General features: G+C 43.2%; 2 protein-coding genes and 1 long non-coding RNA gene across 3 annotated transcripts in view; 1 reads left to right on the top strand and 2 right to left on the bottom strand.

Annotated features, from left to right (window-relative positions):
* Positions 1–5,150, top strand: part of LAMB1 (laminin subunit beta 1) — a 41,961-nt gene extending 36,811 nt beyond the window's left edge. The window contains exons 28-33 of the mRNA XM_021384607.1: positions 185–329; positions 1,079–1,286; positions 1,493–1,634; positions 2,418–2,594; positions 3,772–3,931; positions 4,836–5,150. Coding sequence (XP_021240282.1) covers positions 185–329; positions 1,079–1,286; positions 1,493–1,634; positions 2,418–2,594; positions 3,772–3,931; positions 4,836–4,972 — 969 coding nt within the window. The 3' untranslated portion in view covers positions 4,973–5,150. The remainder of the gene's footprint in view (positions 1–184; positions 330–1,078; positions 1,287–1,492; positions 1,635–2,417; positions 2,595–3,771; positions 3,932–4,835) is intronic.
* LOC110392391 lies at positions 2,667–3,824 on the bottom strand. Its single transcript, XR_002434336.1, has 2 exons — positions 3,673–3,824; positions 2,667–2,905 (listed from the first exon to the last, which is right to left on the bottom strand). It is a non-coding gene; the product is annotated as an uncharacterized LOC110392391 (long non-coding RNA).
* On the bottom strand, positions 6,732–22,393 carry DLD (dihydrolipoamide dehydrogenase). Its single transcript, XM_021384609.1, has 14 exons — positions 22,256–22,393; positions 21,926–22,001; positions 19,149–19,228; positions 17,221–17,289; positions 14,759–14,828; positions 14,290–14,390; positions 13,819–13,962; positions 13,555–13,656; positions 12,224–12,414; positions 10,744–10,914; positions 10,186–10,375; positions 9,639–9,776; positions 7,848–7,937; positions 6,732–7,742 (listed from the first exon to the last, which is right to left on the bottom strand). Exons 1-14 carry the CDS (start codon positions 22,292–22,294, stop codon positions 7,677–7,679), a joined length of 1,527 nt encoding a protein of 508 aa, XP_021240284.1. The 5' UTR covers positions 22,295–22,393; the 3' UTR covers positions 6,732–7,676.

Below are 26,887 nucleotides of genomic sequence, written 5' to 3'. Positions count from 1 at the left end.
TGAGTTGTTTAAACTAGCATTGGTGGCATGGATCACGGCCAGCTTTTAAAAGTGTTCTGGGAGTTTTATGAGAAGAAGCATTTCTCATTACTGTTACCTCTGACTCCAACTGAATTTTTGTTGTAAATCAGGCCTGAAAGCATACGTAAATATGCAGCCAGGCCCACTGTTTTCTTCCCTTCAGGTTTCTGAAGCAAAACAGAGAGCCGATGAAGCCAAACAAAACGCCCAAGAAGTTTTGCTCAAAACCAACGCTACAAAAGAACAAGTGGACAGAAGCAATGAAGATCTGAGAAATCTTATTAAACAGATCAGAGACTTCCTCATGCGTAAAAACCTTTGACTCACATTATGTCTTTTATTTCTGCACTTGTGAAAACTTTTTTTTCTTTTTTGGCATCATCCTCCAAGGGGTAACGCAATAGTCATCGTCCTCCCCTGGCTCTTTTCAGTCAGATTTAAAGGGTATGATGAAATCTGGGAATGAGAAAACCAAGACAATAGGAAAGAAAGGCCGATCTGGAGCACATTGTTTTGTTCCTTTCAGCTGAGACCATTGTTCTTCTCTAACTTGCCAAGTGTGTTCCTGAGTTCTGGCCAGAACAGCACAGTGCTGTTAAAGGGGAGGACAGGCACAGTCAGAAACTGTGAGGTTATCTCCATATGAGAAAGGAGGTAAAGGTTAAATGAGGGCCCTGTTCCTTGGTGAGTGGCAGCATGGCCAACCCCTTCCTTCTCTGTTTGCACAAGGCCGAGTATACTGTTAGCACAAATACATTTATGTGCAGCTGTTGGCTTCCCTTTCTCTGGGCTCACAGCCCCCCCCCAGCCCCAGCATGGTGTAGCTAAGCACTGAGATCAGCAAAAGGCCTCCAAGAGAGCAGTGCTGGTAGGGCCATGTGCCTGCTGGGCCTCTCCTTAGAGTGAAGCGTCACCCTAAGGAAGCAGTTGTAGTACCTTGATGTGCTGCAGTCTGGAGGAAGCAGCTTTTTTCTACGATTCTGCTTCTTGAGGGAGCAGGTGGAGAAGAATGTGAGTACTGAGACCTGACACCTGTGTCATTTCTGCCTATCTGTAGAAGACAGTGCTGACCTGGACAGCATCGAGGCAGTGGCTAATGAAGTGTTGAACATGGAGATGCCAAGCACCCCAGAGCAGCTGCAAGCCCTGACAGAAGACATCCGTGAACGGGTAGAAAGCCTTTCTGATGTCGAGGTCATTCTGCAGCAGAGCGCTGGGGACATTGCCAGAGCAGAAATGCTACTGGAGGAAGCTAAGAAAGCAAGGTATGCAACCCCATTCTGCATTAGGTATTTACGGTCACCAAGAACTGGAATGAGACTTCTATTTCACTCTACCAGGAAATGCAGAGTTTACCTTAACACAAAGCAGATTCCCCATTCTTTCACTATGGGGCAAAAGTGGCCTTTTGCAGTGTATGACCATTCCAGAGTAAAAGCATTTTTAGTGCTAACCTAGTTTTGCTCCACAGCAAAGGTGCAACGGATGTTAAAGTCACTGCAGACATGGTGAAAGCAGCACTAGAAGAAGCTGAAAAGGCTCAAAATGCAGCTGAAAAAGCCATAAAACTAGCTGATGAAGACATTAAAGGAACTCAAGACCTGCTGACCTCAGTAAGTTATTTCCAAGTATGCTTTAAGATGCAGAAACATCTGATATTCAGAAACCATTTTAAGGATGTCTAGGCAAATCAAAGACTGCACTTAAAGTGAATCTAAACCGTTCTGGCCTTTATTATATAAACTTTTGAGTCAGTAAGACATAACTAGAGGCTTACTTGCTCTTAACTAAGAGAAAAGGCTTTTCTCACCCCATATCTTGCACCACTGAAGTTACATGAGCAGGACTGTAGCAGGTGTGCCAAGATCCCTATAACATCATACATATCAGTCCCTTGGCAGTAGTGTATTGGCATAACCACACTATCTGGCAATGCCATTCACTGCAGCAGGAGAAAACTGATGCTAGATTAAAGTGGTAATTGCTGTAATTGTGTCAGATAATGTATTTTCAGACTTTAACTCATAGCTCTCATGAGACCATAGTGCTAACTCTACCGTTAAGTTTGGCCAGCTTAAGAGGTGGGCAGCTTCAGACATTTAACAATATCACTTGACAATTAACTTGTGAAGTTCTTTTTGCAGATTAAGCAACTCTCACACCTGTAAAGCAATCAGGTCATTCTTAATGAGGTTCTTTAACACTTCTGGAAACCTCAGTGTACTTCATCTTAAAGCAGTGGGCTTTTTCATCCCAACTGCCATTGTCCATTTTTAACAAAATAAAACACTTCTTAAAATACCAGATCTATGGATGTGACCTAACAAGTTGATCAGAACTTACTCAAAACTTGTATCATATTCACAAAGTGCATCTTTTTCCCCTCTTTCTGTTAGATTCAATCTGAAAATGCAGCATCTGAAGAAACATTGAACAATGCCACTTTACGTCTGTTTGCGCTTGAGAGGAGCGTTGAAGACCTGAAGCAAAAGGCTGCTACGAATTCAGAAAATGTGGACAACATAGAAGAAAAAATTGTTTCTGCAAAACAAAATGCTGAAGAAGTTAAACAGGTGAGAAGTTCAGGAAAGATACTAAAGGAAAGCCGACAAAATTCACACTAGGGTTGGGTAGGCAAACGCTACTCATTTGATCCACTTCATTTATTGGCCAAGTGCTGGTGACAAAAAAAAAGTGCTTAATGCACTTACTGAAGTGTTTTTTACTCAATCTGTTACTAAATGTAAAGAGATACAAGCATGAGGAAGTTGTCAGGTTTGAAAATAGCTGCAGGAAACCTGCCTCCCTGCCACACATCAGCCTTTCACAGATTTGTTTCTGTCCCTCAGCTTCGCTGTCTGCCACAGGTCAACTGGCAAATACTCTGTAGATGGAAAAAAAAAATTGTTTCTGCAGTGATGTTCAGGCCAAACAAACCCACGTTAGGCAAATACAGAATCAAGTGGCAAGAATAAATCCTTAGCTCACTATAAAACTAGTCTCATTTCTAAATAGCAGAGATGCAGAATTCACTCCGACCATATGGCATAATTCCCAGTGTCTGCTATATACCTTCGTAATACCAAAAGAATGTTCATTAACAAAACAATTGACAAATCTGCCAAAGGAGGTTTTCATTGCTCCAATCTTTTGGCTGGAATTAGCCCATCAGTCTCAAGAGACATTTTCTGCCAAGAGAGATGCATTATCCATCAAACAATTATTTCCAAACACTAAGTAGTATTTCAGGTGGTCATCAGATCCCCAGAGAGTTCTAGTACTGCCGCAGAAAGTTAACTTGCTTACTAGCTGAATTCATTTGTGCCCTAGTAGTCCTTCACATCACAGAGAAGCAGCACAGCTGCAAAGTGAACCTGATGCCTTCTCCAGTACCCTCACCTACGCAAGGCAGGCAGCTGTTCTTACGGAAAAGGCAGCAAGGGTGTTCCTCCCCCACTGCTCTGCTGTTAGGGGCTGTGACTTCCCCGAGTTACAGAATTGTGTAACTGCAATCCTTGCCCCGTGCTAGTGTTAAAGCTGTAGCACAGCCACGGATCTGCAAGAGGGCACTGCTGAGCCTTTGCACCGACTCTTCAGATCTTAAATATTAAACAGGAAATCCCTCGACCCCGTTGTTGTTGCTTTTGTTACCTGAGCTGACGCTCCGCACTCCTTAGCCCGGATATTGAGCAACTCCTTTCGCACTGTCTTTTGAGTGGCTCCATCTTGTGTTTGTATCTGGAACAACAGGTCCTCGACACCGAGCTGAACAGCAAGTACAAAACCGTGGAGGATCTCATCACCAAAAAGACAGAGGAGTCGGCTGATGCGAGGAGGAAAGCCAGCATGTTGCAAGAGGAAGCGAAGGCATTGTTGGCTCAAGCCAACAGCAAGCTCCAGCTGCTCAAAGGTAAGGCTGTTCTGAGGAGGTGAGGCACCATTGTTGAATATGAAGCACTATTGTGCTGTTAAAGCAAGTGTTCATCAGCAGCAGGAAAAGAAAAAAAGTTAATTCTTTGGTGCTGAAGTTCAGACTGTTTTCCTTATTCTTATGGAGACAACATAGTCAGGAATGAAGGGCTGGTATTAAAGAGAGCTAAAACTTATAGAGAGACATAAATGTCTGGTACAGCACCTACCACTGCTCAGAGAATCACTACAGAGAAGAATCAGAGCGTAAGTACCATGAGTAGGACAAGGACAAACCCATTCAGCAACACTGAAAGCAGTCAAACTCTTGACAGACAGCCCAGAACACCATCTTCAAGCAGTACTCCCCCCGCCACACCCTGGAATGCCATTAAATCAAAGGGTGGTGAGGATAGAGCGGTTCCAGCTTGCAGATGGATCTAACACAACTGCCAGTTGAAGTTGATTGGAACAGGAGGGGGCAGTCGGCTCCTAACTGCCAGGGAGGAAGTGAAGTTTTCCTCCTGTTTTTGCCAGGCCAGGAACCCATGCTTCCCCTCAGTTGTTCCTGCACAGTTACAATGACTCACTGAATATTTTTGACTGTAACAAGCTGAAGCTTTTCACATCAACAGAAAAGCCTCCCAACAGTAGAGAATGGCGACTATGGCCAACACAAATCAGAACAAACACACTTTTTGCACTTACAGAAAATTACTTCTTTGCTTTATGTCCCGATATTGGGGAAACAAAAGGTGCCAGTCCAGCCCTTTCCACTACAGGTCAGATTTTCTTCCATGAGAAAATAAATTTGAATGGTAGTTTTTCCATAATGATTATGATTTATATTTTACCGCATTAAAACATATCTAAGCAAGCTGTTTTTCCTCTTCCTTTGCTGACAGAATTGGAAAATACATACGAAAACAATCAAAAAGTTCTGGAAGACAAAGCCAAGCAGCTGGTGGAGCTGGAAGAGACCGTTCGCTCCCTCTTACAGACAATCAGCCAGAAAGTTGCCGTGTACAGCACCTGCTTATAAATGGGAGCAGGAAATGCTCGTGTTCAGAATGGGTTTTAACAAGTATTACATTAGTTGTTTTTGACATTACACTGAGACCTGATAAAGCGAACAGGTTTGATATTGACTTTTAAGTCACAGAACCAAAGAAAAGTAACTTTTTGACACTGAAAATAAACAGTACTTTTGTATCACTGTATGTACCTAGTATGAGTCATTAAGTTCCTTGTTATTTTCAGTAGCTGAAATTAATCCTTGAGTTTCTGCAAGTCTTGTTTTTAAAGTAGCTAGAGATCTCCAAATAAAATACTGGTTCCAACTACATCATTCTAAGTAAGAGCTCCAATTACTGAGAAGCACAGGCTGATTGCTCAGAACAAAGTCAGCAGTGAAAGAAGAAATAGCACCCTCTGGTGGTTAACTAGCATATACGCCGTAGTACTCTACAAGGAGTATTTACTCTCTGCATGATACCGCTTTAAACTTCAAGCAAGTTTCATTTTACTGAAACACTTCTGATAGGTGAAATGGGAATAGAGGTCAGCACCGAAAAGGTGAGTGTGGTGTACATGGTGTAAGTTTGGTTCTTGAAATGTACATAGTAAACCATGCTTGGAGGGAAAAAAACCACCTGTGAAGTTCACAAAGCACTTAACCAATTCATGTTAAGGAGCTGTACACACATACTTCACTAAAGCAGCACACTGAGGCTCCCTGTCAACAGCTTGTACTGAACAAAACATAAACAGGACTTGGAGAAAAAAAGGCAAGAGTGATACCCAGTTTACCATAAATTGCATATTTAAGCTCAAAGTTTCTGTAGAATGGTTCACCTTCAGCTAAATGCTCAGTGCTGCACAAATTCTTCTGCAGTATTCACCAGTGATGTATGCACAAATCAGCATCTTCAATGGCAACGTGCATTTACATGCACTGACTGCTGTCTGACATGAGAAAGGTGTTTGGATAAATCCTTTTTGATAACAATTTACCTCACCTTGACCAAGGTGAGCAGAAGTTGGTCAGGGCCAACTACAGCAGAACATAGTGCCACCTGTGCAAACTAAAGGACAAGTAATTATCTCCTAGGTTACAAATGCTAGAGGAAAAAATCCAGCACAGGCATTGATTACCACAGCAGCATCATACACTATTTCACTGCCAGTATACTTAACAGCTTTATAAATCTGCAAACTTTGCAATGCTCAAACTTAATTGCCATGAATGGATTTACAGGCAGCTTCGTAACATACCTTATCTCTACCTTTACAAGCACTCAACTAGAGCAGAAATTGCCAAATTGGAGAGTGGTTTGGGGGGAAGGGACCTTAAAGCCCACTCATTCCAACCCCTGCCATGGGCTGGCTGCACCCCACCAGCTCAGGCTGCCCAGGGCCCCATCCAACCCAGCCTCAGGCACCTCCATGGATGGGGCACCCACAGCTTCTCTGGGTATGTGTGCCAGGGCCTCACCGCCATCTAAGTAAAGAACTTCCCCATAATGTCCAATCTGTATCTTCCCTCTTTTCGTTTAAAACCATTCCTTTTCTCCCCGTCAAGCCACTGGCATAATGAAAAAGGACATGTACAATTCTAGCACATACTAAGATCTTCAGGCAGAGTCTCTTAATAAAAAGAAGCAGTGCCCTGCAAAACGAGTGAGCTACTGGCATTGGGCACGTTCCCTCTAGATGATAGTTGTTTGCAAGTCTTCTATCCAACAACCTGGATACTAAGAAGAGTAACAGGGCCAGCCAGCAAACAAAACTCAAGACAATCCTCCAGCCACATTAAATATTTATTAAGCTCTCTCCCTACAGAAGAGACACAAAGAGAGCGCAAAATAGAAAATAGGAGAGAAGGAAGTATGTCTTAACTGTGTGGAGAGCTGACACTGCAGCCCTTACACGTGGAAGGTGCAGAAGAATAACCCTCACGTCATCGCGCTTAACAGCGAGCAAGGCTTTGCTACCCAGTTTTATCATTTCAAGGTTAAAGAGAGCTGGACAATGGAAGCTTTACAAACAGGAAGATTAAGTAACAGTAAGAGTAGTTTTCCTTCAGTCTTTCATTTCCCCATCAGCACTTGATTTTTTCCCTGACGAGTTTTCAATATGAAAACACGATGTGTGGAGAATCACACATAGAGTGATTTTCTCTTAAAAAAGTCAACATAGTATTAATCAATTTACACAAGTCCCTCTTCTTCCCAAATGCTAACATTACTAGATCAAAACAAATTCTGGTACTCATATGTAAGAAGTAGGTTAAATACTTAGTCCTTTCACAAGGAAATATATTTTTGTGCGGAAGTGACAGTGGCATTTTAAGTGCCAGTGGCATTTCAAGTGCCAGCATTCAACTGCTTTAGTCTATCACTACTTCAAATAAGAACACACCAGGTATGCTGGACACCTGTACAGAGTTGTGACCAGCACACCTGATAATCCCATGCAGCAGCAAAATGTTTGGTTTTGAAGGAAAGAGTTCTGTCAGGCTGTTTTTCTGCAACATTCATGATGTAAATAAACATGTAATATTAAGCATTTAATTTACAGAGACTGGATAATTCCGCTTGTTCCAAACTCTACTTGTTTAAATATCTGATGTCTAAAATGAAGAGATTCATTTAATTCAATCCTAAAACCCTCCAACTCGCCTTCCACAAGGGCTCGCGGTCCGTTTTTAGACGTACTACGCGCGTTCAAAGAACTGCTCTTTCATTTCAGAAGTTGATAGCTTTGCCAAAAGATGCTGCTAGGTTAGCTTCCCTGAAGGCTTCCGACACCGTCTGCAGAGAACAAACCAAAGGTACAAATCATGAATACTTACACGTAGTTATAGCATGTCTGTGCAACCCTTGTGTTCAACGATTGCTTTAGACAAAAAAGCGTACCGGATGGGCATGGCACACCCTGGCGACATCTTCGCACGATGCTCCGTACTCCATAGCAAGGGCTGCCTCGTTGACCATTTCGCCAGCACCCTGCGGTTTCAAGTTGTTTGTAATTAGAACTGATCTTTATGCAATTGTCTAGGTTCTTCTGAATCGCTAATTAGGAAATATCCAGCTTGTAAAGCAGCATATTTTGCTAAAAAGAAAAACCGTAATGTGACTAAGTGCTTCAGCTGTGTCTTAGTGTCAGTCCTAAGTACTCCATCCATTTGGTGGCTGCGCTCAAGCTGAGCTTAAAACTGAACATAACGCCACAAGAGTCCTTGCTCTCATTACTGAGGTTTGCGTACAATCTGGGCTTTGTGCCACACAGTACTGCTCAGATACTACCCACGTTCTGATCAAAGGTACTGTACATTACCACTGCTGGGGAAAATAAAAAGAAAAGGAAGAGAACTTTAATGCCCTCCTAGAAAATGAATGAGATAACCAGATAAACTGAAGTACAATACTACATCTGCACCCTCATTTTCATTAAATATTAGTTGTATTTTGTAGGGGCTTACCCAGAGAAAAATATTTGAATAGTTGAAAATAAAATAAGGAGTATGTAAGTAATTACATTTTCAGAATTAAGATACACAGTCTTAAGATTTCCCCCCAGCCTCTTCCATTTACTGACAAAAATTACTGTCTGGCTCACACTGATAAAGCTGAGCTGTGCTTTCTTTAGAGAATGTGGATTTTTGTGACTGGCACCGTGAGAGAAAACGACGAGCGTAACACTTCACTATGCATTCCTATCGGAAATGACAGACATGGGATTTGGGAACAGCCCATCCTCCAGACCACCTACAACACAATCTCTAAGTATCTTCCACTAGCCTATGACATTTTGTTATGCAAACTTTAAATCACTTAACAACAGCAACAAAAAGATAAAAGAGCACCGATAACCATCCTACACAAAAACTAAAATATTCAGGGTTCCTTATTTTGCAGTAGTAATTCCCCATTCAGATATACTGTTGACACTGGAAGGTCAACACTAACATTCATCCCCTTCCACAGGAATAACAGCACCTTTGCATGAAAACAGAGAAGAGTTTCAGTGTTCAGCACTGTTTTTATAAAAAGCCATTCTCCTAAAGAAAACAGCATGCAAAGACACGTGGAAGTGTTTCAGCAGCTCTCTTCAGGGGGAATTAGAGAAAAAAAGAAAAGAGCATTTAGAGCTAAAAAAAAAGCAACAAAGAGTGAGATCAGTGTCTAGTTACAGCTTTGGACTAGCTAGCAGAAAATAGTATTTTTCACAAATAGAATTTTCTGATTTCAAATATGACAGAAGATTATCTTTTTTAATCAAGTTCCATCAGTTACTGACCCCAGACTTGGTGACTGCGGCGTAAGGTTGCCAACTCTGCAGAAGCAGAGAAAATCGGAGAAAAAAGCAAAGTGGTGAAAAAAAACCCAATCTGTTCTGCTACCCCAGCTTCGAGAACTTGAGTCAGCTCCTGCTGTTCTCTTGAGTATTTGGCAATATTCATAAACATGAAACCATTAGAAATAATGAATAACCACTGCATTTCCAGGGAATAAAAAAAGAAGAAAGAAAAAGCTGCGTCTGATGCCAAAATAACAGCAAAGCAGGGATGTGGGCAGGAGGGCTGTAGAAAAGAACAGCAAATCCAAGTGGCTTTGTGAGACAGCTCCTCCTTCCTACAAGCACCACGTGGCACAATGACACAGCCTTAACACTACCAAGACAGCAGCACACTTTGCAATACTTACTGCGCCTAAGATGTGAGCACCCAGCATCCTGTCTGTTGATTTCTGACTAAGTATCTTCACCATGCCATCTGTGTCGGCATTTGTCTTTGCTCTACTGTTCGCAGCAAATGGAAACTTCCCAATTTTGTACTCTACTCCCTACAAAACAGACACTTGTTACTGACAACTGAGTTACCAATCGGAAAGCTCACCAGGACTGATGCGGCCATACAGACAGCTGGATAACTCTAAAAATGGATTTAACACACAACTGGAAGGCACACGAGATGTACACAGAACAACATATGAAAATAACAGGTATAAAGAAGTATCAGAAAAGAAAAAACAGCACAGAGACGGTATTAACCTCACAAAACAGAAGTTACTGAAGAGGACTGGGATCCTTTGTGAGAGCGGCATGCAGGAAGGAATCATTCAGCCATACACCTTACGCAACAAATTCAGAGAGAGAAATTCTCGTGTGGAAAGTAGCTAGATACAGCAACTGCCATTACCACGCTAGGAAACCACAGCCAAGACAGAAAAATAGTTTTGTCCAAATCAGTACCTCTTCTTTCAGCTGTTCTTCTGATTTGCCAACCCAGGCCACTTCGGGGTGAGTGTATATGACAGAGGGCACGCAGTTGTAATCAATGTGAACTGCTCCTCCAGCCATCCCTTCAACACACAGAATGCCTTCATCCTCAGCTTTGTGGGCCAGCATAGGTCCAGCAACTACATCACCAATAGCATAGATGCTATCAGATCAGTGAAACAAAATAAGATACCGTTTAAAAGTGTACTAGCATGCCTAAGCTACTACATGTAACTGTCAGTTTAAAACATTACTGAAAACTCCAGTCAAATCAGATTAAAATACTAATCTACAGAAGAAACACGGAGACTACAGAAGCAGTTTCCACTGAATGAGTACAATTCCAGAACCACTGCCAACACATCCCAACAAAACTTTAAAGGTTGACTGAAAATCCTCAGCCGCTGAAATAAACATCGAGTTTTTCTATCAGAAAAGCTATATTAAGCAATTTAAAAAGTGTCTTAAGTTAAACTTCTAAGAATAAGAGCTCTGCTTTAAGGAAAGTAAAAATTATTTAATATTACTTACTTTGGAATTTTGGTTTGGAATCTGTTATTGACCGGGATTCGCCCCCTCTTATCAAGTTCAATTCCAATGTCTTCTAGACCTAGATTTTTTGTGAACGGACGCCTACCGATGCAAACCAGGAGCACGTCACAAGTTATGACTTCTGCCTTGCCACCAGCAGCAGCTTCAACACTATAGAAAAACAAGAAGCAAAAATGCTAAGCTGTAAAGCTGCAGTATTGTATTTCACTGACTAGTGATTAATATGATCCAGATGGTGACCTACTGGCTGAACCTGGCATCCCAAACACTTGCCTTTAGTCTGATCCCCACCTCTTCCTTGCAAGAGTTGACGAGTTAGAGAGGAAGCAATGGCCAGCAACTCCTACTACATTTGTTAACAACTCCTAGATACAGAAATTCAGGTCATGCACCTGTTAACAAGTAGCACGACCTGCTAGGAGCAAATTTGTACAGCAAAACAGGTGCTGAGTACACAATATCCAAGTCACTTATATTTCGGGGTGAGGTAGAGTTGTGTATTCTGAGCAAGCTCTCTCCTGGCCCCAGAAAGAACTGTTAGCAGTTGCCTTGCATAAAGTGCATTCCGCAAGGGCATCTAGAACAAGTTCAGTTTGCATCCTGAGTGCAAGAATGAACTTAAGAATGGTAAGCAGGGTTAATTAAGAAACGTGTTTCAAAAGCATGGCCCTGAACCAAAATGAAACTCTAAACAGAGAGACTACACGAGAAATCCAACCAGCACCAGTACAGCAGTACACACAGGCCCAAATCTAGGACTGCTCCAGTGGCAGAGGACAGAGCACCCTGAGCTACGCGGATACAGCAAATACAATTAATTGTATTGAGATTCCAATGAAAAAGGCATTTCAGCTTATGTTCATTAAGTAACTTTACATGTTTCCTTACAACTCAAGCTACCAGTTTAATTACCAGTCTGCACAGAGAATATGTTGACAAGAAAAGAAGTAGTGTATAGATATGGCCATTTCCAAAGAAAATTTGCTTTGTATTTTTCCATATTAGCTGTTCATCTAAGTCTTCAATGGGCTCAAGTCTGGCCAGTCTTAAAAACAGCCTGGGGCAGCTTCATTTATTTCTAATCAGAAGTACTCAATCTCTACCATGCTTTTTTAGAGATGGGAAGAAAGGACAAAATAACTTCAAATAAGCACCAAAGTACTAATAACTACACGAATAATCACATTTATGTTAATTATACCAAAAGCAAAGAACTACCACACAAAAACCCACTGCTTTTACACTAGCACACCAACCCAAGGCAGTGGAACCTCTCCTGTATAAGCAAGTTGGATTTCAATAAAGCCAAAGTTATGAACACACTAAGTTACAATACAGAATAAAAATTTAATTTCACTGAAGAATTAAATTTCATTCCTTCCTGTTTCAATAACAGTAGGTTTGAAGGACTGAGCAGAAAAATAACTTGTGTTCCATTTGTTTTATGTTAAATACTTACGCTACATCTATTTTTCCATCTGGTTTCTTGGTAGCACCAGTAACTTTGGTGTTTAGCTTAAACTTCAGTCCCTGTTTCTGAAGAATACGCTGGAAGTTTTTAGAGATCTCCATGTCAATTCCCATTCCACCAACGTGGCCCATAAACTCAACAGCTGTCACATCCGCACCAAGGCGCTGCCAAACTGAACCCTGCAGTCACAACAATACACTTAAAGGAGAAGTTTTTTGAAGGAAAACTTCATGTTTCTTTACTGCAATACTTACTACTTGGACTGGAAACTACAAAAGAGGGACAACAGATAACAGCAAAACTGATTAACTTTTAAAAACCATTACAGTGTAGGGTAAAATATGTCTGCCCCCAGTAGCCTTTCTGAAAAAATGGATTTATCACTGCTTGTTTGCATACCTAATGCTTTAATGATTTAACTTACGGAATTAAGCTTTTAAATGAATAGTTAAGAAAACAGTTAGGTATATTTTAGGCTACAGGCATAGAAAATTTAAAAATCAAATAATTGGAGTGAAGCTCAGAAAACCCAAAATAAGTTTTTTGTTGGGTCCTAGTACCAAACTAAAGCAAAACAATAACATATTTTATTGCAGAAAACTTCTATAATGCAACTAGTGCTGCTTCTACATGTGTTTATAGCCATAACCACTATCATCACCTTCCCTAAAATCACATGCATCCCATTTACCTCAAAAGTTACCCACACCCATCTCAACAGTATTTCTCTTCACTTCCACTTTCCCTGCTCAATGGCCAGCAGGCTAAGGCAGCCACTGAGCGGGTCTGCATATTTTCAAGCAGTTGCAGACCAGCAAACACACACTGTTCTTGTACTATGCATGTATGAGGCAAAAGGACTCAGACCTACAGACCCAGACAGAATAGAAAGTCTTCACTCCTTCAGTTATTAGATATAGTGCTTGCAATTGTATCACAAAATATTTTGGGGATTAACTGCTACACACAGGTATTTAGCATGGTTTCATATTTATTTACATTAGAAGAGGAAGTTCTCTTATCTGTATATAGAACAAACTTCAGTGGAAGTTAGACAAAAAACCAAACACAAAACTACATGCAAGGCCCACACGTTCCCCTCTGATTTCTCCACTTAGCTAACCAGCTGCAGGAACACTGGCCCAAGAAACTCTTCCTAGCTTCTCAAGTAAAAAAAGAAGCTAGCATGCCATGAAGTCTGGGGTTTCTTTACAACTCACACAACATATGATAAATCACAGCAATAACATCAAATACAATGAAAAAATAACACCGTTACTTTATTTATAAAGGACCAAGCGGTTTAAATATTCTCTTACCAGTTCTACACCAATGACTCCTGCACCAATGACAACCATCTTCTCAGGGACTTTTTTCAGTGACAGAGCACCAGTGGATGACACAATATTATCTTCATCAATCTAACGGCAAAGAAATCCACAAAGGGATATTTACAATCTCTTTTATACATCATAGGTAGAACAGAAGATGAAGGCCAAACAGATGCAGAAGAAGTATCACACATTAAATTACGTGGTTATTACACACTGAAAGACAGTAGCACCAAGATTTCAAATACATACAGTAATTCCAGGGAAGGGAGCAACTTCTGAGCCTGTAGCTATGAGTATGTTCTTTGTATTGATGACTTGTGTGCTGCCATCATCTTTGGTTGCAGTGACTTGGTTTTTGCCCGTTATTTTTCCAAAACCAGACACATGTACAACCTTTAATAACCAAGAACACAGTAAGTTAACCTTCAAATTACTTGTGTAAATTATGCTACACTTAATCTGAACCTCACTAGAGAGAAGCTGCTAACGCAAACCTTTGCATCAGCATCCAGTACAAATCACAAAGTCAAGACTATTCTTTTAAGTAGACGCAAGAATGAGCTGTTCATTTAAAATATCTTAGAAGTGAAGCATTCACAATCTACCCTTGCCAAATAACTTGATCAAATAAGTTTATGTGGCAAGAATGTGAGAAGGCAAAAAGCAACAAAAGCAAGAAAAAAAATAACACATTTACTTCAGTATTTAATCCAAACTAACCTTGTTTTGTTTAAATAAATGAGCAATTCCACCTGTTAAGGCCTTCACCGCTCCACTCTTCTGTTCCATCATCTTCTCTAGATTCAAGCGGATTCCTGTAACTGAAATTAAAGAACTTCAATGGAGCGTTCCACTTTTATTTATAGGAGCTAACCTACAGTGAACAGCCCTGACAGTGAGACGCCCTAAATGCCCCTACTAAACATTAAAGGTTATGTTTAACAATTGCTATTGCTATGTCACAAAGTAGTATTCTTTTCAAGCGTAACTTCTGTAGCCAGAAATCGAGGAGCAGACACATTCCTAAATCTCCAGCTGGCAGAGAAAGGAGATTGTCTGCAAGTCAGTGAAGCTTTATGACCAACTTTCCTAGAATTACAGTAGTAGTCAGATCTGAACCGTTAACATTTGTTTCTTGATGGAAACCATTTAGCTCAATAGGCACTGACAAGTCGCTTTGCACACTCACTTTCAATTCCTCTGTTAGCAAAGTCCTTTCCGTGGGCCAAATGATACAGATGTGAGTTGTTCAGCAAGGCCTGAAACATACATACAAAAATGTGAATTGGGGCATACAGCTGCAACTGGATTTTTTACCAGAATATTGAAAAAAATAAAGTTCTTTGGAAAACATCCTCTAACAAGTCTGACATTAATATTTTAAAAGGTGTATTTCAAACGTACTAATTACACAGAATCTCTTACTGAGGTGTTTTCTCAAGTTACATATGTAACAAAGACAGAGAATGGTTAAGATCATTCCAACCCTTTTTGTTCTTTTCACTAGAGAAACTGGAAATAATACCACTGAGAATAAAAAAGCAGGAACAGACTTTAAGCAGAGGAAAAAAATAGATGGCTGTGACCTTCTTTATTAACTCAGAAAATTTGTCAACAAAAAATAGAAGGAGGATACACAAAAGCTGGATGAGGAAAAAATCTATGCTGAAATCACTGTTAAATTTTAGCCTGTGTAAACATCAGTTAAATTCTGTAGCTGAGTTGTGCTGAACTCATTACAAGCGTACAGCTAGTTGAGCTGAAACCAGATGGTTTAGAGCTAGTTCAAGTCACTGGATCCTTACAATTCAACATAAAATTAGAACAGTTCCTTTACAAATGCATTTATAGATCAGCAGCTTGTAATATAGAATCACCGGAACTGTATTTTGATTAGAAACAGCAATACAGGAAGGGATCTTGTAGTAAAAGACAATCTTTTCTTCCTAATCGTAACAACCATTAAACTGCCAACATCCTTCCAGTCTGCACGGATTGAACTCTGAAGAGAGCACAATACAGTCAAAGAATATTTTGAGATATCTGCCTTATACACACACACTTAAGTGAAACTAATACTGTTGAACCAAGACAATTTCATTTTTGTCAATAGGAATGACCAACTTTCATCCTAAAATTCATTTGCCCATTTTATCTGTCACAACCCTCAATCTGTGATGTCCAAAACACCAACCAAAGACACAGCCCCTGCAAAAGATTTCAGCAACTACTACAGAAGAAAAAAAAATCCACGACCAATGTATTTTGAGTGGCTTTTTTTGGAAAGGACTGGATAATTTGTTATTGCTTCAGCGTACGTAGCCTACATAACCACTTCTTAAGAAGTTTACTGCTCCTGGAAAAAAAATCTGAATAGCATTCACGTTTAGCCATGGCTTCAGAACCATTTCCATAAGAACCTTCACAGGATAAAAATAATCAAAGGCTCAAGAAGAAAAGTTGCATAAATAGATACTAGCAAAGTTCCCAACTTGCATAATCATGCTGTGTTGATCTACAACTAATTTTTGAGTTTTTCCCCATATAAATTTTGTATTTCATCGGACATGTTACTGAAACATCTAGGCAAAACGATGCATTATTTTTCAGAACTTTGTATTCCTTCTGTATTCTACTGTGTTTTCTTCTAGGGTGCTAACAGAACCTCTACATGCAAACAGACTAGAAATGCGATGTTGTTAGGAGGGACCTTCATAAGAAAATGATGTCTGTTACTATAGGCAGCACAAAGCTGATTACCAATACCTTCCTTCACCTGCTGGGTGTTCGTAAGAATGACTTTTCACCTAGCAATAGCACTGCTCTTATAAGGCTCTCGTTTTGAAGTTGCTTAAAACACGAATGACAACAGCCAATACTTGGTACTCAAGAAAATTTGTGATTTCTCCTTTCTTTCAGAGCACAGACCCTTCTCTCTCCCCACCAGCACTACTCCCCATAAGCACCACCAGCCCCACTCTCCGGGTCATCTTTTGGAGGCAGTGAGAATACTATTTTTAATTTATATTACTTTTAGAAGAGTTACCATCAGTGAGGTCCTTCCTACAGCCAGTGGAGAGAGACAGTTACCTTCAGAGCACAGTACACCCAATCAAAAAACAGACTGTTATTTTCCAGTGGTGTCTCTATCCCTATAATTTAGTTTCACTTTCTCTACCTCTAGCGATGGAATGAGCAACAACTAACCATTCCTTTACTGTAAGTGCAATATTCTAGACAAAACTACAGGTATATTGAAAAGATTTGAAAGGATCGACAGTTCCACACGGCAGACCATAACACAAAACCTCCATAGACTGTATTTAAATTGTATTTCAGTGCTGTATTTAGTTCTTGGTTACAACACAGACTTACCAGCTCACCAGAGAGAAGATGCATCTGCATACCCCTCTGCCTTTATCCCTCTCCCTCTCATTTAGGAAACCCCACAAAATGCAGTTTGTAAACAAAACATTTCTAATGAGTAAATAAAACTTGCAATCCTTTGTATTGCTTTTATTTATGCAAATCATTTGGATCGCAAATTTTTTTTAAACGAAACATGTCGATCTTGGAAAAAAAATTAAGTGTAGGAAATGCGTGTAGGAGCTATTGTTTTTAACGAATTTATAACAAACAACGCACCCTTACCTTTGAAGGAATGCATCCAACATTCAGACAGGTTCCACCCAGTGTTTCATTTTTTTCGACACAGACAGTCTGAGGAAAAAAAGGGAGGGGAGAGCACTGTAAACCATTCAAGACGGGCAAAAAGAACTGTCCCTTCCTCCTTTACACTGAGCGCACAACATATGCACAAAATAAGAATTTCCTGGTTTACAACCCAAAGAAGGAAGTTTGCTGAGAAGTGACTCCCTGGATGAAAGTCTGTCATCATTTGACTCGCTGCTTTTGTGGTAAAGTAGCGGTGATGGAACTGTGAAGAAGAGGACTCACAACATCAAATCAAAGAACCACATGGAGACCAGCTGACCCCCTATCTGCCCTTCTTCCTGTTTTAAGCACATGAACACAAAGTGATCCAAGTGCTTTAACAGCTGCACTGTGGATCAAACAGCACTAGACTGCTCTCATCTTTACCTGATAAGGTATTGCCTCATCCTCTTTAGATTAAATTCACTGACAAGGCCAAGCAAAGCTGTTCCGAAACCAACGCTCACGGAACCTCAGTGGCTCACACAGGATGCTGTAGTGGTGATACAAGGATTTAACGCTAGTGCTAGCAGAGGAAGCACTACAACTGGAGGTTCAATTTCAGTATCTCAATAGAGCAGCCTCAGATTATTCCATAGATGAAGCAACTACAGCACATATCTATTTGCCAGTCTCACAAAAGCATCTTGTTGCACTCCTCAGAGCAACACATCAACACGTGTTTCTTCAGCACTACAGGTGATGCATGCAAACCTGCCCAGCCAACTCTAAAGAAGTACAAAAGCTGTTTGCCGAGACATTAAAAGATGAAAAGAAAATAGAATACAAAGCACCTTTTTTTAAAAAAAAACAAAACAAAACAAAACAAAAAAACCTTCTCCTACATGGTAACCTCTTGTTAGGCAAACACATGAAGGACTCCAGTAAAGTGTTGCTCCAGGAAAAGCAGGCCTCTAGCTACAAAAAAATAACCATAGAAGAAATAAATATGAAAGTATATAGCAGCTGGTCTAAAACTCAATTGAAACCTGTAGCACTGACCGTCTTTTCTCCAGGTCCTAATAGCTCAGTGACAACATACATATAAAAGAAAATAATAAATCAAGAAAAAAAAAGTCTGACATTTTAATTACCTGCACTAGGGTCACAGGCATATGTAAAACTTAACGGACCCAAAAAATTCTATTTTGGTACTGTTACACATTAAGCTAAAATACACTCAGAGACATCACTGAAATCCAGCTGTTGGAGGAATAACCAATGAGGAACAACCAAAAATTTGGGTTGAAGGGACCTTCTCTGGAGGCCACCTAGCCAAGCTTCCTTCTCCAAACACAATCAGCATCGAAGCTGTCTCTGGTGGCTCAAGACCTTGACAAACCAAGTCCTGAAAATCTCCAAGGATGAAGGCTACATGCGATCTGGACCCATCCCAGCATTTCAGGGGAACTCTTCTTGTCAGCAGGAGCTCCTGTCCTCGCCAGGTGGTCTCATCACCTTGTTTGTTTCATGAAGTCCTGCTGTCTCACTTCAGAGGCACTGGGATGTGCATGCTCTGCTGGCTAGTACAAGTACACTTAGCATTGCCTTCTCAGGTTTTGAAGTACTTCAGAAAAGAATGATGCAATGCCAGGAAAGCAAATCGGTCTCGGGTTAAGGAGTCAATTTAAACAGCAATCCTGCTGATGTCACACTCACTTATGAATGAAAATGAAACTTACGTGCATACTAATTTTTACTTCTAAATTCCCAAACGGCAATCAAATTCCTCCAAAGGCATTACAAAAGCACATCAGCTGAGTACTGTTCTAGTACCTCCCCTCCCATCGTGCAGAATCACTGCACGTTTTATGTTGTGGAGTGGTTGAAGAGTGATCAAAAGGTCTGAAAAGATCTGCTCTTACCTTAAACCCAAGCTGAGCTGCTTTGATTGCAGCGACATAACCTCCAGGACCAGAACCAATAACTGTGACATCTGCATCAACTGAAACACAGAATATTTATTTCTTTCAATAGTTAAGACTTTACTGCAGGACCAACTTATTCCTGAAATTATTCATATTTGGAAATGCCAAAAAAGTTACTAAAAACCATGCGATTTAACACACTAGGGAAATTACACTTCACAAAATAACTTCCCAGACAAAAGGAAAGGCTGTGTAGAGGTACTTTACAAACAAAAAAGTTTTAAACTTCACAAGGAAAATAATGTAAAAAGAAATTAAACAGCCAGGTTGTGTCTGATCCATCCCTCCTGCTATCAAATCTTTAACCTAAGATGTCTGAATGGCTTATTTAAACATATTATCAACATCGTTACTACTGTTGTTTGGCACAAAAAATACATGAGCAGCGCATGTCATTGGATTATTAAATTATAATGCAGAAAACACTGCTGAAGTAAACTTCTGGGCAACACCTGTTGATTATGAACACAGAAGAAGCTATGAACTTTGTACCCAATTTCTTTCTAGTAGTCATAAGCTCCTCTGGAATATTAATAACTGCCACTGTTCTTACATTATAAAGTTCAGCTTCTATTTATACCTTTAGTTTGATAGTAAATCTGACAAATAAGCATTTCTCATAGAAGCGGATCAGGTTGGGAGGGACCTCAAAGCCCATTCAGTTCCAACCCCTTGCCATGGGCTGGCTGCCCCCCACCAGCTCAGGCTGCCCAGGGCCCCATCCAGCCCGGCCTTGAGCACCTCCAAGGATGGGGCACTCACAGCTTCTCTGGGCAGCTGTGCCAGGGCCTCACCACTCTCCGAGTGAAAAATTCCCTCTTAACACCTAACCTGAATTTCCCCTTTTAACTTAAAGCCATTCTCCCTTTTCCAATCACTAATACATCATGCAAGAAGTTGGTCCCCCCTCTCGCTCAGAGGCTCCTTTCAAGTACTGGAAGGACACAGTGAGGTCTCCCTGGAGCCTTCCCTCCTCCAAGCTAACCAAGCCCAGCTTTCTCAACACTTCTTCACAGGAAGTGATCATCTTTGTGGCCCTCCTCTGGACCCACTCCAACAGCTCTACATCCTTCACGTGCTGGGGGTCCCAGGCCTTGAAGCGGTACTCCAGATGGGGCCTCACAAGGGCAAAGCAGAGAGGGACAATCACCTCACAGAATCATTAAGGTTGAAAAACATCTTTAAGATCATCTAGTCCAACCATCAGCTCATGCCCATGACCGTTCCAGACCAGGTCCCTCAGTGTCACATCTTCAGAATCATAGAATGGCCTGGGTTGAAAAGGACCTCAAAGATCATCTAGTTTCAGCCCCCCTGCTGAGTGCAAGGTTGCCAACCACTAGACCAGGCTGCCCAGAGCCACGTCCAGCCTGGGCTTGAGCACCTCCAGGGATGGGGCATCCACAACCTCTCTGGGCAACCTGTTCCAGTGCATCACCACCCTCTGAGTGAAAAACTTCCTCCTAACATCTAACCTAAACCTCCCCATCTTAGATTAAAACCATTCCCCCTTGTCTTATCACTATCCGCCCATGTAAACAGTTGTATCCCCTCCTGTTTATACACTCCCTTCAAGTATTGGAAGGCCACAATTAGGTCCACCCAGAGCCTTCTCTTCTCCAAGCTAAACAAGCCCAGTTCCCTCAACCTTTCCTCATAGGAGAGGTGTTCCAGCCCTCGGATCATCTTAGTGGCCCTCCTCTGAACTCATTCCAAGAGCCCTGCGTCTTTCTTGTATTGGGGGCCCCAGGCCTGGACGCAGTACTGCAGATGGGGCCTCACAAGAGCTGAGTAGAGGGGGATCATCACCTCCCTCTCCCTGCTGGCCACTCCTCTTTTAATGCAGCCCAGAACACAGTTGGCCTTCTGGGCTGCCAGCACACACTGCTGGCTCATGTCCAGCTTCTCGTCCACCAGGACCCCCAAGTTCCTCTCTGCAGGGCTGCTCTCAAGGAGTTCTTCCTCCAGTTTGCATAAATACCTGGGATTGCCCTGGCACAAGTGCGGCACCCTGCATTTGGCCTTGTTGAACCTCATTAGGTTCTCATGGGCCCACTTCTCCACCCTGTCCAGGTCCCTCTGGATGGCTTCCCTTCCCTCCAATGTATCGACTGCACCGCTCAGCTCGGTGTCATCTGCAAACTTGCTGAGGGTGCGCTCGTTGCCATTGTCTATATCATTGATAAAGATGTTAAAGAGCACTGGTTCCAAGACTGACCCCTGAGGGACACCACTTGTGACCAGCCTCCACCCTGACACAGAACCTTTAATCACAACCCTTTGGCTGCAATCAGCCAACCAATTCTTAACCCACTGAACAGTCCATCCTTCAAATCCATACCTCTCCAATTTGGAGAGAAGAATGTGGTGAGGGACCATGTCTTGATGTCTCTTGAACACTTCCAGGGGCAGTGACTCCCGCAGCTCCCTAGGCAGCCTGTGCCAGTGCCTCACCACTCTTTCTGAGAAGAAACGTTTCCCAATACCCAACCACGACCTACCTTGGTGCAACTTAAGGCCATTCCCTCTCGTTCTATCGCTGTTACCTGAAAGAAGAGGCCAACCCCCACCTTGCCACAACCTCCTTTCAGGCAGCTGTAGAGAGCAATCTGCATCTCCACACAGAAACAGATTCTGGCACCACCTGGAAGCTAAGCTCCCGGGCTGAAGCTCTGCTTTACGTTCTGAGAGAAGCTTTCTCCGCAGCGAATTACCTTGATCGGCATAGGTCCTCTGTGGCACGGCACAAACTCCCTGGAAACCATGATGAACTCGATCAAAATGGCTTCTCTGAAAGAGAACGAGCCACGGCTTTAAAAGCTGAAGTCTGATCTTGAAGAAAAGTAAACACTCAGCCACAAACTGAACGCGGCCCCGCGGGGAGGCGGAGGCCACGGCGCGAAAGCGGAGAAGCACGGCCAAGCCCCAACCGCTCCGCCCGCCCCTCGGCAGGGGGTGGTTTGGGGAAAGCGGGCCCGAACCCCCAGGTTCCTCCCCACCCGGCTCCCGCCGCCCGCCCCGCGGCACCACCGCCTGCGCCGTACCCGAGCGAGCGCGCAGGAGACGCGACCCCAACGCTGCATGGCTGCAGCCGCCCCAAGGACTCCGCGGACTCGCGCAGGCGCACCGGGAACGGCGGGTGTACGGGAGCCGCGAGGGGCCGCCTAGGGGCGGTGGCCGGCCGTGCGGCCCTTGGGGGCGTGGCCGCGGGGACATGCAAATGAGGAGCATGACGCGTCAGGGAGCGCGCCGCCGACTCCCAGCCAGGCGGTCAGCGACGCCGTTTGATTCTCTGCCGCTTGTATTCTTCCCAGCACCGCACGCCCCTCTGCCCCCATTCCCTGCCTTGTCATTGCTCGGGGAGCAGCAGCAGCACCGCTTGCTTCTCTGCTGAACCGCACCTGAGGTTGGAATCATTAAGGCTGGAAAAGACCTCTAAGATCATCTAGTGCGACCGTCAGCCTACCACCACCATGACCACCACTGACCATGTCCCTCGGTGCCACATCCACACGGTTCTTCAGCACCTCCAGGGACAGTGACTCCACCACCTCCCTGTGCAGCCTGTGCCAGTGCCTCGCCACGTTCTGAGAAGAAATTTTTTCTAATATCCAACCTGAACCTCCCCTGGCATAACTTGAAGCCATTCCCTCTCATCCTACTGCTGTTACCTGGAAGCAGAGGCCGACCCCCACTTTACCACACCCTCCTTTCAGGCAGCTGTACAGAGTGATAAGGTCTCCCCTGAGCCTCCTCTTCTCCAGACTGAACGATCCCAGCTCCCTCAGCTGCTCCCCATCAGACCTGTGCTCCAGACCCCTCACCAGCTTCCTTGCACTTCTCTGGACACACTCCAGGGCCTCGATGTCTTTCTTGCAGTTAGGAGCCCAGAACTGAACGCAGCACTTGAGGTGCAGCCTCACCAGAGCTGAGTACAGAGGGATGATCCCCTCCCCGCTCCTGCAGGCTGCACTGTCTCTTATACATGTTCAATGCTCATTTTAATTTATGCTGAAAACACCTCGATGTGACTTGACACAAGTGTTAGGCAATATAGTCCATAACAGTGATTGCCCATCTAGCTGCAAAGTGAAAATATTTTCTGAAAACAAAGCGTTCTCACACTTGGAGGACGAACTCTGTAATTCCCTGTGCAGGGCAGGGCTGCCCGGGAGGAGGCAGCATCCCGCTGTTCTGCACTGACATGCTGTTCTGCACAGACACGCTGTGCTGCGCACCAGCTCTGGAGATCTCCTGGAAGAGAGGCGTCATATTGATAAATGCCAGGCTTCGTGATTATAGAGGATTTAACTTATTTAGAAGAACCTTCAGGGAGGAGAGCAATCCTCCCGTTAACAATACATAGCTGGGCCTGTGGAAAATATGTTAGGAAATACACACACTTGCACCCACCAATACCATGTGGAAGCACCTGGGTTCAAAGCAAAAGACCATCGGCAGTGGGCAGAACTCCTCTGTCTTTGTGCAGGAGGATATCTCTGCTTGCCCTCCACCAGCCCTGGGGTCTGAACACATCTGATACTTCAGCATTTAAATCCCTATTTCTTATGACTGGCTAATGAAAAAGCACCCCACAGTCAGTGGCATTTGTCAGGTCCCTATCACTCACCCCCATCTTCACTAACAAGCAGACCAATGAGAATACAATGCAAGATCCCTCTAGCTTCACCTCACTGGAAGCACCCATCCCAGAGATTTTATGTCTCTGGGGCCATCTCACAGGTTCTATGTCTCTATGGCCTTCCCTGCCCTTGTGCAGCAGGGATCAGGCCATGCACAGGGCTACCAGAGCCACCTCCCCACACAGCCCACCCTTGGCAAACCACGGATGTCCGTGGGAAAATCCACATCTTTTTGAGACATAGGTCAACATGCCACGAGCACATTGCTAATGCAAGCAGAGAGCAAGGTGAGAAGCTGGAGTGCATAGCTGCAGGTTCACCTTGTGCTGTGAATTTTTTTGCAAATTAGTGAAGATACTCACTAGGGTCACTATAAAGGGATGGGCTTCCTGTGGCCATTCCTTCAGGGTCCAGAAACAGTGTGGGGGCCAGGAGAAATGTAGAAAGCATCAGAACATGACTTGATGGATGAGAAAAGTGAGGAGGTGAAGGAGCATGGGGCCTGGCAGTTGCACCCTTGCCCATTGCCTGCATGTTCATAGAACCATGGAATTGTAGAATGGCTTGGATTGGAAGGGACCTCAAGGATCAAGTTCCAGCTCTCCTGCCACAGGCACGGTTGGCAACCACTAGATCAAGTACTAGATGAGATTGCCCAGGGCCCCATTCAGTCTGGCCTTAAACACCTTGAGGGATGGGGCATCCACAACCTCTCTGGGCAGCCTGTTCCAGCACCTCATCACCCTCATCACTGCCTCAGTAAAAAACTTCCCTGACATCTTGCTTGGGTTCATGGTGGCTGGCACCGCTTTTCTGAACATTCCTGGTGATTTCGACAGAATTTAGATGTTAAAATAGTTTACTGAAGTTTTGTGTCCCTGAGTAATAACAGCCACACAAATCAAATCCCTAGTGCATAGCCTTTAAAGTCATGTTCATTGTAAAACACAAGTGATTTTTGTTCTTTTGCTCCTGGAATATGACTTTGCCTCGCCTTTCTTTCACTGTGACACTCCTTTTTCTGAGTGCTGAAGTTATGGTACATGGGTATGCTCCCAATTTTTATTGCATCCCAATTTTTATCACCGCTGATTTTTATTGCATTAGTACGTGTGAAATGCTGTCTTGCTGCAAAGCTGGCTCATGGTATCCTGAACAACAAGCAATGTCAGCAGGCCAAGGAAGTGATTCTTCCCACGTGCTCCATGCTGTTAAGGCCACACCTGGAGTACTATGTCCAGTTGTCAGCTTCTTAGTATGAGAAAGATGTGGATGTACTGGAATGAGTCCAACAAAGGGCTCCAAAGATCATCAAGGAATAGGAGCACCTCACATAAGAAAGTCTGAGAGAGCTGGGACTGTTCAGCCTGGAGAAGAGGAGGCTCAGAGAGATCTCATCAATGTTCAAAAATACCCAAAGAGAGAGGGCGAAGAGAATGGAGCCAGGCTCTTTTCAGGGTGCCCAGTGCCAGGACAAGAGGCTGTGGTCAAAAACTGAAACACAGGAGGTTCCCTCTGAACACCAGGCAGCACTTCAAGTGCTGTGCGGCTGACTGAGCACTGGCACAGCTGCCCAGAGGCTGCAGATCTCCTCCTTGGAGATCTCCAGAAGCCGCCTGGCCATGGCCCTGGACACCCTGCTCTGGGTGTCCCTGTTGGGGCAAAGGTTGTGCAGGGGGACACAGAGGGCCCTGCCAACCTCAGCCATGATTTTGGGTCAGAAAAATAAACTGGAGCATACTCTGTCAAGAGTCAGCTCTGACTCTGAGCTGGAGGAGGAAAGCTGCAGGTACATGTTGAAGTCAACAGAGGGCATCATGACTGCATAGACTAATGCAGATCTGCAAGGATGTCTTTGGATGTACACATAAAAACTTAGATGATTATATATTTTTTTGAAATACCAAACACCTTATTGCATTACAAATAATATTTTTATATGTGCTTATACACACATGTATTTGTACACATAGACATCAAGATGATTAAACTATCAGTCTGGTCAGAGTATCACATTGACACTGACTCAAGAAAGCAGAACTGAAAGAACTACCACTACATCCAAGTGGTCACTATCAGCATCCTGTACTTCGCAAAACCATATTTAACAGAAAATATGTTTTCAGGTGATTCCTACCATCTTTGGTAAATCCTTTTGTTGTACTCCTCTTTTCTGGTTAGAGTGAGCACCATAGCATGGTAAGGTATATCCAGAAAGAAACAAAGGTGGAATTTTGTTTTACAGCTTTCCCCAAAGCAAGATACTGTATTGCTTTTTGGACAGTTTCACCTATTGCTCTGCTTAGAACTTCCTGTCACTGGAGAATTAAAGCAAGATGGCCAGAAAGCTACAGCAAGTCCATGGCCACAGTGAGTTGCTCTATATGAGGTTCTGCACCAAGCAAAGAGATGACAATGTGTGGACAATATAGGAGAAATAGGGTGGAGGAAGACAAGTGGGACAGATCCAGATGCAAAATAGCAGCATACCTCAGATTCAAAGAGGATGCAGGACAACTGTCTCAAAAGCATATCAGGAATCCTGGAATGTACTCTGTTCTGTTGGTATTTTACAGAGATCTGTGGCTCTCATCTGCTTGAGGAAGAGTTAAGTGTTTGGGACATTCCTTTGTTGCTGGAGCTTAGGGGAACACACGTAGGCAAGCAGACATCAGGTGCACAGAATTGCTGCATTTTTGAGTTAAAGGGGAGCTAGACAGGACTCCCTGTCTCCCCGTAGAGCTCCAGATCTGGGTCTTCTGCCAGGACCCATTTGGGTTCTCACACCAGATGCTGCTTGCACAAAAGGGCATTTTTCCAAGCTGTAACCTTGACATACATATGACCTCCTTGCATACCATGGTTAAACACCCAGCACCCTGCCCCTGGCAGAGTCTTGTGATGGAAGCTGCAATCCAGCTGCCTCACCTGAGGGAGTGACATTTTGCATTTAAATGTTAGGCACCTAGGCAAGCCATCTTCCTAAAGCAAGTACCTAAATTCCCTGCGTGGTCAGCAGGTGCCTTTGAAAAT

The sequence above is a fragment of the Numida meleagris genome, chromosome 1, assembly GCF_002078875.1.
Source record: "Numida meleagris isolate 19003 breed g44 Domestic line chromosome 1, NumMel1.0, whole genome shotgun sequence".
Classification (NCBI taxonomy): Eukaryota; Metazoa; Chordata; class Aves; order Galliformes; family Numididae; genus Numida; species Numida meleagris.
This window is presented reverse-complemented; position numbering and strand designations above follow the sequence as displayed.

Coding starts and splice junctions, on each gene's coding strand:
- DLD (XM_021384609.1), bottom strand. CDS start 22,294: ATGCAGCGTTGGGGTCGCGTCTCCTGCGCGCTCGCTCGG. Junction 22,002..22,255: donor TCTCCTGCGCGCTCGCTCGG/GTACGGCGCAGG, acceptor GTTCTCTTTCAG/AGAAGCCATTTTGATCGAGT. Junction 17,290..19,148: donor CAGCTCAGCTTGGGTTTAAG/GTAAGAGCAGAT, acceptor TTTTTTCCTCAG/ACTGTCTGTGTCGAAAAAAA.